Raw genomic sequence first — 14,571 nt, forward strand, 5'->3', positions numbered from 1 at the left:
GCATATAGTATTAGATAAAAAGACCAAAACTCACAAACTTAACTTTGACCACTCAACCATGAAAATGAGGTCAAGGTCAGATGACATCTGCCCGTGAGACATGTACACCTTACAATCATTCCATACAACAAATATAGTAGATCTATTGCATAAAGTATGAGAAAAACAGACCAAAACACAAAAACTTAACTATAACCACTGAACCATGAAAATGAGGTCAAGGTCAGATGACACCTGTCAGTTGGACATGTACACCTTACAGTCCTTCCATACACCAAATATACTAGAACTATTGCTTATAGTATCTGAGATATGGACTTGACCACCAAAACTTAACCTTGTTCACTGATCCATGAAACGAGGTCGATGTCAAGTGAAAACTGTCTGACGGGCATGAGGACCTTGCAAGGTACGCACATACCAAATATAATTATCCTATTACTTATAATAAGAGAGAATTCAACATTACAAAAAATCTGAACTTTTTTTTCAAGTGGTCACTGAACCATGAAAATGAGGTCAAGGACATTTGACATGTGACTGTCGGAAACTTCGTAACATGAGGCATCTATATACAAAGTATGAAGCATCCAGGTCTTCCACCTTCTAAAATATAAAGCTTTTAAAAAATTAGCTAACGCCGCCGCCGCCGTAGCCGCCGCCGGATCACTATCCCTATGTCGAGCTTTCTGCAACAAAAGTTGCAGGCTCCACAAAAATGTACGAAAAACAAATATGTAACACATAAGCAAACGACAACCACTGAATAACAGGCATCTGACTTGGGACAGGAACATACATAAATAATGTGGCAGGGTTAAACATGTTAGCGGGATCCCAACCCTCCCCCTAACCTGGGACAGTGGTATAACAGTACAACATAAGAACAAACCATAAAAATCAGTTGATGTGTTTCCCGCTGTTGTAGTTTGTTACCCGGATTTGTTTTCGTTCAATCGATTTATGTCTTTTGAACAGGGTAAACTACTGTTGCCTCTTTTTACCAATATCATTTTATTTCATTTGTCTTGCAATGTTTTTTTTTTAATGTTTTTACACATCATTTTGTACCATGAACAAACTTTTTGAAACGTTGATGGATAGAATGAATTGGTCTAGTTGTGTTGAGAACTTGATGAAATATCTTGATATCAATATTTAGGTAATTAAAAGTAAAAAAATTATTAAACGTCAATAATTACAGGAAAATTGAAACATAATGTTACTTGTATTTAGAATTAAGAACGTTTTAATAAACGTCTTTTACTGCTTCAAAATATTGCCTATCTGCCTTTAATTAGACCTCATCACTTCAAATTTTATGTTAATCAACTTTACCAGAAGCACTCAATGAAGAAAATTTGAAAAAACAAGCATGTTTTATGTAAAACTCGAAACAGTTAAAAGCTGTATGACAAAAACGAACATAAAAGGGTGTTAAATGACATTCAACTAAATCTACTGAAGGTCAAGTTGTACATTAGGGGGCTAATTGTAACGTAACATTAAAAAGCATTTAAAAACCAAAAAAGTTGATGAAAATACAGAATACTGGTATCACAACTTTTATTAAAACAATCATATCATTACAATACACAAAACATAACAATACAGATCTAAGAGAACATGAATTAGCAAAGTGTTACTGAGTGTTCATTTACTGTTGTTAGCACAGATTGTTATAGTAATATTAAAAATATCAAACCATAAAATTTAGCCACTGACATATTACAATATAAAGCAAATATCTTAAAATAAGATATATTGGAACTAACAAAAAAGGTAAAACTGTTATGCAAAAATTGAAAAACTTTTTAGTTTTTAAATTACATTCCAAAAAAAGACATACGTTTAAGTTCAAGTTTGTAAATAACTTTTTGTTTATCATTTATCTAATAAACAAATTAATATAAAAAAAGAGTAAGAGCACTTACTTGATGCTTATCATACATTATTTCATGTATACTTAATTGATTGTCACGTAGCATAAGGTTATTGATGATGTAGTTAATGATAATTGAGGTAAAGTAAAGGGTAAACATAATATAGTATCAAATAAAATAAATCATAAAATAGGCTGACAGGGTTTGTTTGCCAAACGTTTTATTCTAATATAACTTGTCTCATATGGACTTCCTAAAAAGAAAGTTACATTATTTTTAATCTTTTTTTCTTTTCGAAAAAATGAATTATTACTTTTTGTATAAATCATATCGATTTTGACATTGTTTTCATCTAAAAACAATTACTATATAAACAAATCAACTCTTTTACCATCATTTTTAAATCATGAAACCATGAAATTTCAGTCGTTGTATACTGTACTTCATTTGTATCAAAGTTTTTGATTTATAATTTAAAGCTTATTTGATGAAAACGTATACTGCATCAACCTGGTCATCTTTGCTAGCTAAGGGTTACTATCTACTCCCGTTCTCTTTACCCTTGGCAGATTAAGCCTACATTTGTGATAACAATGTTGCGCCATCAATCGGCAGATTAAAGTCAGGCCCATTCCGAATATATTATTCTTGACCAATGATAGCACTTGAACTCTTCAATTTGGAGGTAAAAACACGGTTGCGTCTAGATTCTAAACTCTTGGTTAAGCCGGAAATGAAAATTTATGTCAATACTTATGCATTTGTGCATGAAACATACACAAGAACTTCTATTAGTTGATTAAAAACAGTCAAGTTGTCACTAAATATAGTCGTATGTTTTGGGATGTAAAGACTTGTTGCACAATAAACACGTGGCAATTGTTTACAAACACTTTCTACATATACATGTGATCATGTTTTATGCCCTTTTTGATTGGATGCAGCGAGTTTCGAATGCAAACAATAAAAATCCGTACCTTGTGTCTCTGAAATTTTACCTCAATCCGCAAAGGGTGAAGAGAACGGGAGTGGATCGTAACCCTTGACTAGCGAAGATGCAACCTGGTGTGTTGAATAGAATTGTACAAAAAGTAAAAAAAGTACATATAAAAGAAAATATGTAAATATTCACAAAATAATTGAAACTAAGATTGAAAAATCAATTTATTATGCGTTCTTTTATGAGATTCATGAATTAGATAAAAATAAATACAAGTGGCAATCATTCTAAATAAATAGATACATTTGACTTGTACTTTTCTATTATATATGCAAGTACAAAGCTTACCTTTGATGTACAACAAAAGTGCTGTTAAACATTTGAGTGTACATAGGGTGTAGTTTATTTTTGTGACATGAAGTCAAATTCAAACGAATGCACGTATACATGAATCCCTTTGAAACTAACCATTTCACTCCGAACAAATTATTTTCTTAAATGTTAATTTGTAACCTGTAAAATCGGAACAACGTCTTCGTCAAATGTGTTTCCTATTTTTGTAAAAAAAACCATGCACATATGATTACTATATATTAAAGTTTGATAATCAGTAATTTTAATCTTCTTATAATAATTTGCTAGTAAGAGTGCGTTTTCTTGGTATTTTTTAAATTAAGTTATCATTTCATTGATTATGACATCATCTTATGTGACCTATCACCAATTTTACTTGAGCAATACATGAGGCAAGATCTGCTTTCCCTTTGGAGCAACTGAAGTTACCCCCCTCATTTAGGTGAGGTTCGTGCTGCTCATTCTTTGGTTTTCAGTTAAACTAAGTGTGTGTTGTCTGCTATTTGTCTTTTCATCGTATTATTGTTGGGGTCATTATATTGTCTTTTTTACTTCGATTGGCATCACATACTGTATTTTTCTTGTAAATAAAATTTACAGTGAATAACAACATGTAACAGTTATAACACGAAAAAATAAATAATGACATGTCATTTCATATAAATGGAAAAATATACATTATCACAGTCTACTTGGGGCGAATTTATGTAAATCATCGGACACTATCGATCTAGAAAATAAGCTTTTGAGCATATCTGATTCCTTACAAACTGTTAACTTTTTTCATTGGTGATTTTTAACATATTTTAATAAAAAAAACAATTGAAATCAATAAAGTTAAATATTAATGTTTTGTTTTCTTTCCGTCAAATAAGAAGAGAACACAGCGCATCACACCATCTCAAGTTGTTTAAGAAGAATATTTGAGGAGGTTGGCATCACATAGGAAACACAATATAAATTCATGGAATAGCACTAATCACATAAACACTTTACAAATTTACTTCGGAACTGAGTTAAGTTTATGTCAATTCAACAGGATATCTAAATGAGAGGTATGTTTAGTTATGACTATCTAAATTTGAACAGTAAATTATTTCTTAACTCGTCAAACCAAGTACAATTTAATCTCTTTACATTCTATATGGGGGGATGAGAAATCACACCCCTGACCTAATAAAAAGGTGTTGTATTGTACCAAACTTCCTAATAATTTGAATAAACTGTTGATATGGATATATGCCTTGGCGGCTATATATATAGTTCAAAAAGCATAATTCAAACGTTGAAAAAAATATTTTACTTAAACATGTAAACTATGCAAAACGTACAATATCTTTAAATATAGGCGTTCATAAAATAAATACGATCCGAAATCTAAATATGTAAGAAAGCCATTGATTTTAAACATACTGAAAAACAATTTCTATAAACAACAACAACATGCTGAGCTACTGTTACCACTTGAACAACAACCTTTCTTTTTCTCTTCTTTTGGTGGTATCTGATTCTGTGTAAATGTCAAAAACACCTGTTCAAGTGTCGTCTGATGAACAGCATAGTCTTCAATATTATAGTCTTTCTTTGCACGTTCCATAGCACTAAATACCGCAGCCAATGGAATATCTGCATCCGGAATTTGGAAATGACAGTAGCCATGGTGATGATCAAATATTTCACTGTTAGGAAACGTTGTTTTAACGAACTGTTTCAGTGGTTGTGTAGAAGCATGGAATCCATTTTCTTCCATTCTCATTTGACAAATAAGTGTGTAGCCATGACCAAACTTATTTTTTAAATGTTGTGGACTTCCGTAACAAACAAATTTTCCATTTACCATGATGACTACTTTAGTACATAAGGCATCACACTCTTCCATGCTTAAAAATAAATTGGAAATACTTTTAACTATTTACATAAAAGAACTGAAATAAATCCAATATCATGTTAACAGATATAACATACATCAAAATATGTTATATGTAAATAAATAATGGTAGTACATGACAAAAACAGAAAGCCTGATATATAACCCACAATAGAAAATAAAACGTAAAATATATTAAACCTTATAAGTTAAAATGGTGAATGCATAGGAAGGACTCAACACATACCTGTGAGACGTAAGAATTAAGGTTCTCCCACTGGCTCTAACTTGTGAAAGAACATTCCATAGTTGTCGTCTGGCACCAGGATCCATTCCAGACGTTGGTTCGTCGAGTAGAATAAAAGGAGGGTCCCCAATTAAGGCCATAGCTGTACTTAATTTCCTCTTATTACCACCACTGTCACAAAGAAAAAAATTTGTTATTGAACATACGCAGCACATCTGTTTGTGTAAATAGTTGAAATCGTGTCACAAAAAAATAAAATTGAACCGTAAAAATAAGGTAATTTTTCAGGATAACCAATTTTATTTGCTTATTGAAAATTAAGCAGAATAAAATAATTTAAGACAGCAGAGAAGATAATTCTGTTTTAATTGGTTATTACTAACCGACTTAAATAAAAGAGTGAGCTATTAGTACTATAAATGTATGATGTCTCTAGTCTGGTCAAAGGGTCAGAGTGTCCTACTTAGTTAAACGCTAAATTGTTGACATTAGATAACATGTTTTCACGTGCAGAGAAATTTCCCTTATGACCAATGCATGATTGGATATCATCTTTCTTATTGGTCAATTATCTTGCTGGTCAGCACGAGTTCACGTGTGAGTGCATTGTGGTCACTTCCTTTTATCATCAGCATTTGATGTGTTAACTTGTGATTCTTATCAAACAATTTGTTTAAAATTCCCACCCACATACCGCCCTTAATGTTATCTTTTGAAGTAGATATGTATATACAACATGTATGTTTATTTATGGGGCAGATTTTTCTCCCCACCTTTGCTATTCTTTGTCATTTATTCAATTGACATGATATTAGTTGATGTAATTTCGTATTAATTATGTATTATTATTTCATATTAAATATGAACTTTTATGTCAAATGTTTTATTTGCAAAATGTATTTTTTGCATTTTATGATTTTGATCAAATGACCTTTTTTCGTCAGTTTAGTTTTTATATCATATAGCAAATCAAGCTCAGACTCTGACTTGTGTATACATAGTATATTTATGGTATCTAGCTGTCTGTCTTAAAAACATTTTACTTAGGCTATACTCAATCGAGAAAGAGTATACTATATAAGGTATGTATTAGCCAAAAGAAATTGTTGGTGTCTTTGCCAAATTTACTATCAACTACAAAACTTTTTTGTTTGAATCTTTGTTTGATTTATTAGTATGCTTGTTTGAATTTTTTAGTCAGTTTTGTTATATGTCTATAATGTAGGTTTACACAGTTCTGGCTGCTGGATCCCAATTATTGTCATATAAACTTATAAACAACTGTCACACAAGTGGGGATGTAGCTACCTACAAAACAAACCAGGTTTAACCCACCGGAAAATGTAAGTACCGAGTCAGGATTATGGTGTTTGTTTTCCATTTGTTACGTTGGTTGATAAAGTCCGAATATAAAAAAGAAGATGTGGTATGATTGCCAATGAGACAACTATCCACAAAGTTTGCTTATGTCAGTCTTTTTGGACTTAATGTACATCTTGTACTCACTCAATTACCTTTTTTTTAAAAGTATTTGAGAAACTAAAATAAACACAAAATAACATATTTATCACTCAACATGAAATAAGGTCAAGGTGAGGTGAATCTTACTTTCCTTATCTGACATACACATATATCTTTCAGTAATTATATATACCAATTATAGTAGATACATTACTCAAAATAAATGGTTAGGTCAAGAGATTCAACTTTTATAGTTTCTATGCAGTCGTTCAATCGTTGCAATCAGGTCAAGGACAACTTGACAACTGACAAATGCTAGACGGAAACCTAAATCCTTAAGCATCTGTATGGAAAATATGGATTATTTCACTCTTCGTCCGTCAGAAGTATTTAGTTTTATATATAAAGCTCTGAAGCAACAACATAATATTACTTTGGCTTTACAGGTTAGTTTTAGATATTGAAAAAGCACATTTTTGTGACTTACCGATAATTGTAAAAATTAATTCATATATAAAATAATTTGAAAACTCAAAGTTAGAAATATGTGTTGTCTCTATTGTTTAGAATTTTAATCAATAAATGGATATCTGAAGTACGTCTTCTGAGAAAGTGTAACAATTAATTTAATTAATTTCCAAAGAAAACAACGGAAAAGGCCAAAACTTAATTTACCTGAAAATAATCGAATTTTGTACATATTTTGCAATGTATTTGGTTTTCCTAATCTGAATTAATTTGGTGAAGCAGTTTTCGTATTATTGTTAATATACTAATACACTTACCTGTAAGTTCCACACTCCCGATCTGCATACTTTGTCAACATCATCACGTCCATTATATCATTAACCACACCTTTGATTTGGTTCTCTTGAACTCCACGCAGCCGAGCATACATATACAAAGTTTCCCTTCCAGTCATCTGATCAATAAGGGCATCAAACTGAGGACAGTAACCAAGATTTTGTTGAACTTGTCTCATATGTTGTTTTATATCATATTTATTCATAAAGGCATTACCCTTCGTAAGCGGAACATCCCCGGTCAACATTTTGAATGTTGAGGTTTTTCCGGCACCATTTTGTCCCAACAGTCCAAAACATTCGTTAGGTGCAATTCCAAAACTGATACCATCGACTGCATGAAACCTACCATAATATTTTGTAAGGTTCTTAACAATAACAGAATCTGTTTCCATTAAATGAGTGACAGAATTAGAATTTATTCTATGTTTTTCCTCGGCGACATCATTATCTTCTTGTTTTCCTTCAATTGAGGCTTCATCCGATGGTAAATCTGAGACCGATGTACTATTTCCATTGTTGACTTTGTATTTGCATTTACTGAATACATCATTTTCAATCATAAACAGAATAGCAAAGTAAACAACTCCTTGTGCAACTAGGAACAATATGTAAAGACCAACTCCTGGATATGTAGTGTCGAGATAGTTAGAAGAGTTTGGGAAGCATATATCACCGCCATTCGGATCACAGCCTGTAGGAAGGGCAATAAGAAACGAGTTATTGAAATCGCTATAAGTTATACAAAACAGATTATTTATTTGTATAAAAACATTCAACTCTTTATTTTGGATCGCAATTATTATCGGTTACGGCTCATTGCCAAATTTTGTCAATAAAAAAAACCAAACTGTCATACATGTATGAGGGTTTAAGTTAGCTATAAAACCAGGTCTAATAAACAATTGCTTCGGCAAATCCCTGTACCAAGTTAGGAACATGACAGTTGCTTTCAAATTTATTCTGATGTAGTCAGGTCAGGTTTCATGCACTTTCTCCTTTTCAACTTACCTTGAAGTTCGGTATTTCTGTTTATATTATTTATATTAAAATGACATTGTTGAGAATTGCTTCAAAACATTTTTTGCAAATGTTATTCTTCTTTGATTTGTCTAAATGGACGTGTTCTGCATTCCTAAAACTAAGGAGCTGCTGACTTTCACAATTTTTGTGACATTTCTTAATAGATCATATATATATTTTTTTTTTACAAGGTTAGTTTTTCAGAAACAAGAATCTACAACATAATTAATCATAACCGAATATTTTTTTGGTTGCTGCAACAGCACATCGAGTAGAAGCCCATGTGTTCGGGTTTTTTTTCTTTTAGCGACAATATTACATAGTTTCTTGGAATAAAGGTATTCGTTGAGACAAGAAAACGAAGAAAACATTTACGATGAGTAATGAACATTAGTAATGGTCAAGACCAGGTGACATATGTAAATCAGTTATAGTTGCAATAAGTGTATTTTACAAATTAATTTGACCTAGAACTCGAACTTTCAAAAATAAGGTCGTGATCAGCTGAATCCTTTCATATGTTTATTTATACATTTGACATATTGACCATTTATTTGAACCAAACAAATCAATTGGAATTTTTTTGCAATGGCCATAATAAACTCATCATAGGTGCTAGGATTAAAATAATATGCACCATGTGTGCATTTCGTCTACACAAAAGGTTAAATAGGCCAAATGAAGTCCAAGTTGGGGAACCCCAAATTCCAAGTTATTATCCTCTATCAAGACCATACTTATAGTAATTTTAGTCAATAAAGTGCTGACTAGTAGGCTGGTGATAATGTAGACAAGTAGACTTACCATATGCCAGGAGATATTTATTTATACATAATAAATTTTGTTCACTTTCCGTTCCCCTGATTATAAATATATATAACAGATCTAGACTTACTTGACTGGCAGGATGCTGGATATCCACTTTCAGTACATGCTTTGGTATACCCCCAGTTGACATACATGCTCATTAATGAAGTTCCCATGCAGTAGTTAGGAAACAATATGGCGAATGCAAGGTCTAAGGCACTACCAATATTGTATGTATTGAATCCGGGTATTTTGAGGACAAATACTGCAATCAGTGTAGCAAGACCTGCAATAGTTTTGATGTTTTATTAAAAAGTACATAATCAAAAAGGAAAACAAGTGTCCATGTCTTTTCATTAACGGTTAGACTTTCTGATTTTGCGTGATAATAGTTTACATAATGATTTTGTGTACTTATAATTGTTCACTTGCAAGTTAATCTACATATGATGTGATATTTTTTCTTTTGAATTCATGATGGGCTGTGTCGTTTACTTAAGACTACCAAGCAAAAACAAATCTTTTGTTTAAAAAACGTTAAGGTGAGCTTAATCTACTAGTATGGGATAAATAAAAACTGTCCACTGTGAAATTGGTAGACTATATTACAGAACAGCCAATAAATGTAAGCTGAAATCTGATACAATAATTAACAATCTGATCATAGACATAAAAAAATTATATGCATTTTATACTATTAAACTCGTAAATATATTAGTTCAATGCGTTTTGTTAAAATATACTTTTTCAGCTCTTTAGTCTTTTGAAAAATGATGTTTGTGCTGTATTTAGACCCCTCTACCACGAATTTCGTTTCAGATGCACACGTATAAAAACTGCGGTTTTTATCCAATGCAATAATAGGTTTGAATGTTGTTTTCAATTTAGACTTGTTTATATTTTTTCGATTGGGCTTGTATTATATTTCTCCTCCGGTTTATATACTAGTAATTCGTTCATCATATTTCGACTCTTTAAAATTCAAGAGTCTATCCTAAATTAAGGTAAATTATATGGCCTTCCGAATACCGTTTCGATCCCTAACATCACTGAAGAGGAAATCCGGATATGGTGTACTAGTTTTTCAGCTCAAATTTCTGGTTTTCCATCTTTGCGGTTTTTATCCAAAGCAATCATAGGTTTAAACGTTGTTTTCAATTTAGACTTGTGTATATATATTTTTTTTTCTTTTTAAAAGCTTTGCTTACCAATAATGATATTCAGCATAGTCATAGCAACCATTCCAGATGGAGCTGATGAGAAAAAAAAGCTGAAAGTATACGTAAATGGAAGGAAACTCCAGGCATATAATAAAAATATAAGGAAAACAATCCCTAGGCGACCGTTATCCACAAAAGCCTCTGTTTGAAATGCTGCAAAAACAATCAATATCAGCAGAACTGGAATAAGATAATTGATCAAATCCCATAGAAAATTTGATGCCCAGAAAGCAAAAGAGCTAACTCCGCTAACTTTCTGGATATGCTTTGCTCCAGATGATCGTTCTTTGATTAGGAAAATGATAAAAGTGGCTGTCAAAAACGCCATTCCGAACATAATCTGAAAAGCAAGTGAAAAGGCTGTTCCAATATATGTAAAGAAGTTAGCCCGTTCATTCTCGTCTACTGTAAGTTTAAAAGGCGAGTTTGTTGTTTTGATAGAATATGTATCACTGTTCATAGCGTATTTGAAAATTGCATCCATCATATATGCTAAAGAAATTGCAGGTGCGTGGAAAGGCTCGCCATTAAAATATGCTATCCAACTGTTACTTGTTGCAAGGTAAGCGCCTATCATATATTTTGTGTTGAATGTTGATAATCCCACGCTACCCGCTTTATCCATTAGGTATGTACTGATATTGGATGGAGCGCCGGCATCTAAAGCGGTATTACCGCTGCTAGTAATGGCATTTCTATATTGATTGGCAATGCCGGCTTCAGCAGCTGCAGGTAAGGTGCCATCATCCCAAATAGCTGTTAAACCAGAACCAAAAGAAGATAACTCCAAAGCTAAAGCAGGATCCGCGGTATTACCCGGTGACGATTCCACGACGAGCAATCCAAAGATAGTGAAAAGAACCGGCATTATCAGTTGCACTAAGGTTACCACACGGTTTCTCCATGTTTGAATCATTTTCTTTACAAACATTCCATAAAACTGCTGCATTGTCAAGGAAAATCCACCATTCTTCTTGATATTCTCATTAAATGCTGCAAAAAATAATTAAGGAAACATTATGATGTAATTTGACGTAAATATATTCTTTGATATTTAACTATATGAAGTTCTGAATGACGTATCATTAATAATTGATCGATCAAGTCAAATTACTAAAATTTAACGTTTCTATAAATTGTCTTTACCAAGTCAGAAATGTGACAGTTGTTGTCCTTTCGTTTGATGTGTTTGAGCTTTTGATTATGCCATTTGATTGAATTGATTGAATTTTCCTCGGAGTTCAGTAATTTGGTGATTTTACTTTTTTATATGAAGTATTTTCATTACTAGTAAATAATATTATCTGCTTAATTCAATTAAGTAATGACAGTGAATAGAAAATTTAGTAAAATACTTAATAAATACATTATCAAAATCAACAGGTCTAAGTGGCATATATATATATATATATATATATATATATAAAAACATCACTGATTCTATCACTGCGATAATATAATACCGATTACATAATACCGTTATGACAATACAATGAAAATATTTCTTTGAATTTGATTGATTTTATGCCATTTAGAGAATGTGGTGCTGCGAAGGGTTTAATTTTGGCAACTCCTATTGGACAGCATATGTGTAGCTCATCTATATGAACCATTCTATAAATTAAACATACCGACATTTTGCACTAAATATTATTTTAACAACTATTCGAGTAGTTCAAAAACACAAAAAATAGATTATATGACAAAACTATTCTTTAGAAAAAAATCACTGTATGCCTTACGAAGTAGTATTTGATTGGTATTGCTTTGTCTTTTTTGGTGTCTAACTAATGGTCTCCCTTATCAACTTCTAATTATCTCATGGTTTCATTACTTGAATAATTTCATCAAGATATTCATATTCTATACGTACCATTATACGTTCCATTTTGCGTTACATTGTTGGATTTAGTCTGTCCATTTATATTGGGTAATGGTGGCGTTTCATTAAAACTTGATCGTTTCTCTGTTGAATCGCCATTCATTTTACTTGCGAGTGGTGGAACATTCTTTGTATCAACAATTGCACTAATATCACTCATTGGTCTTTTCTCGTCATGCGCAAAAGCTTGATTTTGATAAAGAACATTTGCTTCACCGTTTTGATCCTTTTCGTCGTCATCAGTAGCAGATGCACCAACCCTTTAAAAGAATGAAGAAGCAGTGGTTTTAGAAAAATTGTATTGACTTGATAATTTGTGTTGCTAAACGCTTATTTCAGCACTAATGCCGATTATATTGATGCCAGTTTTTTATTGGGGAGGAAGTCGGAATGCCCCGAGAATTCAGCACACATTCAGCAGGAAAACTAATAATCCTACAATTGGAGTTCAATGAACAAGTCATTTACGGGGTTAGAACTGACAACGGCAGAGTTGACTATAGATGAACTAATTAGACCACTTGGCCACCAAGGGCCGAAAAGAAATTTGAAGTTGTGAAAGAGTTACGGGACTTCGACTTATTTTGTTCTCTTGTAACATAAAGACACCCTGTGACCTAACTCCTCTGAGACCTGGCTTAATTCATAGTAAAAGAGATTGTCTGTTGCAGTAACGATATGTCTTGGGACATTTGTATGAATTGATTCTAAATTAGAGAAATCTTTCCATTAGAAGAAAATTCATAATTCAAACATTGTTCTTTTTCTTTTTAGCCCGCATTTGGATTTATAATGTAAATTTTATATACAAGTTAAGCAAAATCCGTTCAAAGGTTGTTTTAATTCTTATTAAATCAATATACTTGACAAAGGCAACTTTTACATGTTTTATCATCATAGATCATATATCACTGACTCTTATAAACCACATCAGATTTACCTCCACCTGGACTTCACATGACATTGATTGGTTCAGGAAGTGTATATATATATTGAAAAGCTCACCCTTTCAACACCCTGTTTCGATTTTTCTAAAACATTTTCTGGGATTTCTGTTTTCGTTTTTATCTTTTTTCATTATGTTCGGTTTCGTTTACCTAGTACTATTCAAACACTTGAAAATAAACTTTACGTTACTTAGTCCAGTAGTTTTGTCGATGTCCTTAAGAGTTACTTTCACACTTACTTAAGAAAGACTTCTTCCATAGTAGTAGCAGTAGTTCCAAAACTTGTTAACCCAAGTTGACTTTTCTTTGCCTCAACATCCTTAAACAGGTCCTCAAATTTGCTCGACTCATCAAATGGAAGCAAGTATGATAGTTCTGCACTAATATTACTTTCTAGCGTTGCAGTACGTATGTGAGATTGGATAAGTTGTGTGACTGTACTAACGTTACAAGACTGATTCTTTACCATCACAAGGTGGTATCCTGCACCTATAAATACAAACAAAAAATGCATATAATAAGGCATGATATTTCGTTAGCAGCTTAAGCGTTTGCGACATTGTCTGATCTGAAAGAAACTTACTTCCTTTTTTTCTGATTCTTTTAAATACGAGTTGGGTTTGTTTGTGATAACAACTCATGCATTCTTGTTAATCTAAAATCGACAAACACAAATATCACATGAAAAAAGCCTTTTATAGAATATTGAAATTAATGCATAGCATTCTATTGAAATAGAACGATAAATAAATATGATGTGTTTGTAAATAAAACAAACCCACTGAATTATCATTTCTGTATATGAAATTCTGCAGTACAAATGCTGCTGTAAAATCTGTTCAAAACGGCTGCTACTTTAACGTACCATATTTCTTCTTGAGAAAATGTGAAGTTCCACAGCACTTCACTACACCATCAGCCATTATAGCGATCCTATCTCCAAGAAGATCAGCTTCGTCCATAAAATGTGTTGTGAGAACCAGTGTTCTATCTTTTCTAAACTTCTGTAGGACATCCCACGTTTGTCTTCTAGCTGCTGGATCCATACCAGATGTAGGTTCATCAAGCATTACAAACTAGCAATATACACATTACTATTTTATAGCGCAGCAGATACATTTAGTAACTTGCAGTTCA

The 14,571-nt window shown here is 32.2% G+C and overlaps 1 protein-coding gene across 2 annotated transcripts in view; it reads right to left on the reverse strand.

Moving 5' to 3' along the window:
- Positions 1-1,549: 1,549 nt before the first annotated feature.
- LOC143076714 (phospholipid-transporting ATPase ABCA3-like) overlaps positions 1,550-14,571 on the reverse strand; it is a 49,128-nt gene continuing 36,106 nt past the window's right edge. For both annotated transcript variants that reach the window (XM_076252567.1, XM_076252557.1), the window contains exons 12-19: positions 14,300-14,510; positions 13,674-13,923; positions 12,479-12,747; positions 10,594-11,598; positions 9,474-9,671; positions 7,538-8,249; positions 5,292-5,462; positions 1,550-5,057 (exon numbers count right to left, since the gene is read on the reverse strand). In XM_076252567.1, the coding sequence (XP_076108682.1) occupies positions 4,604-5,057; positions 5,292-5,462; positions 7,538-8,249; positions 9,474-9,671; positions 10,594-11,598; positions 12,479-12,747; positions 13,674-13,923; positions 14,300-14,510 (3,270 nt within the window). In that variant the 3' untranslated portion in view covers positions 1,550-4,603. The remainder of the gene's footprint in view (positions 5,058-5,291; positions 5,463-7,537; positions 8,250-9,473; positions 9,672-10,593; positions 11,599-12,478; positions 12,748-13,673; positions 13,924-14,299; positions 14,511-14,571) is intronic.

This window comes from Mytilus galloprovincialis, chromosome 1 (assembly GCF_965363235.1).
Source record: "Mytilus galloprovincialis chromosome 1, xbMytGall1.hap1.1, whole genome shotgun sequence".
NCBI lineage: Eukaryota > Metazoa > Mollusca > Bivalvia > Mytilida > Mytilidae > Mytilus > Mytilus galloprovincialis.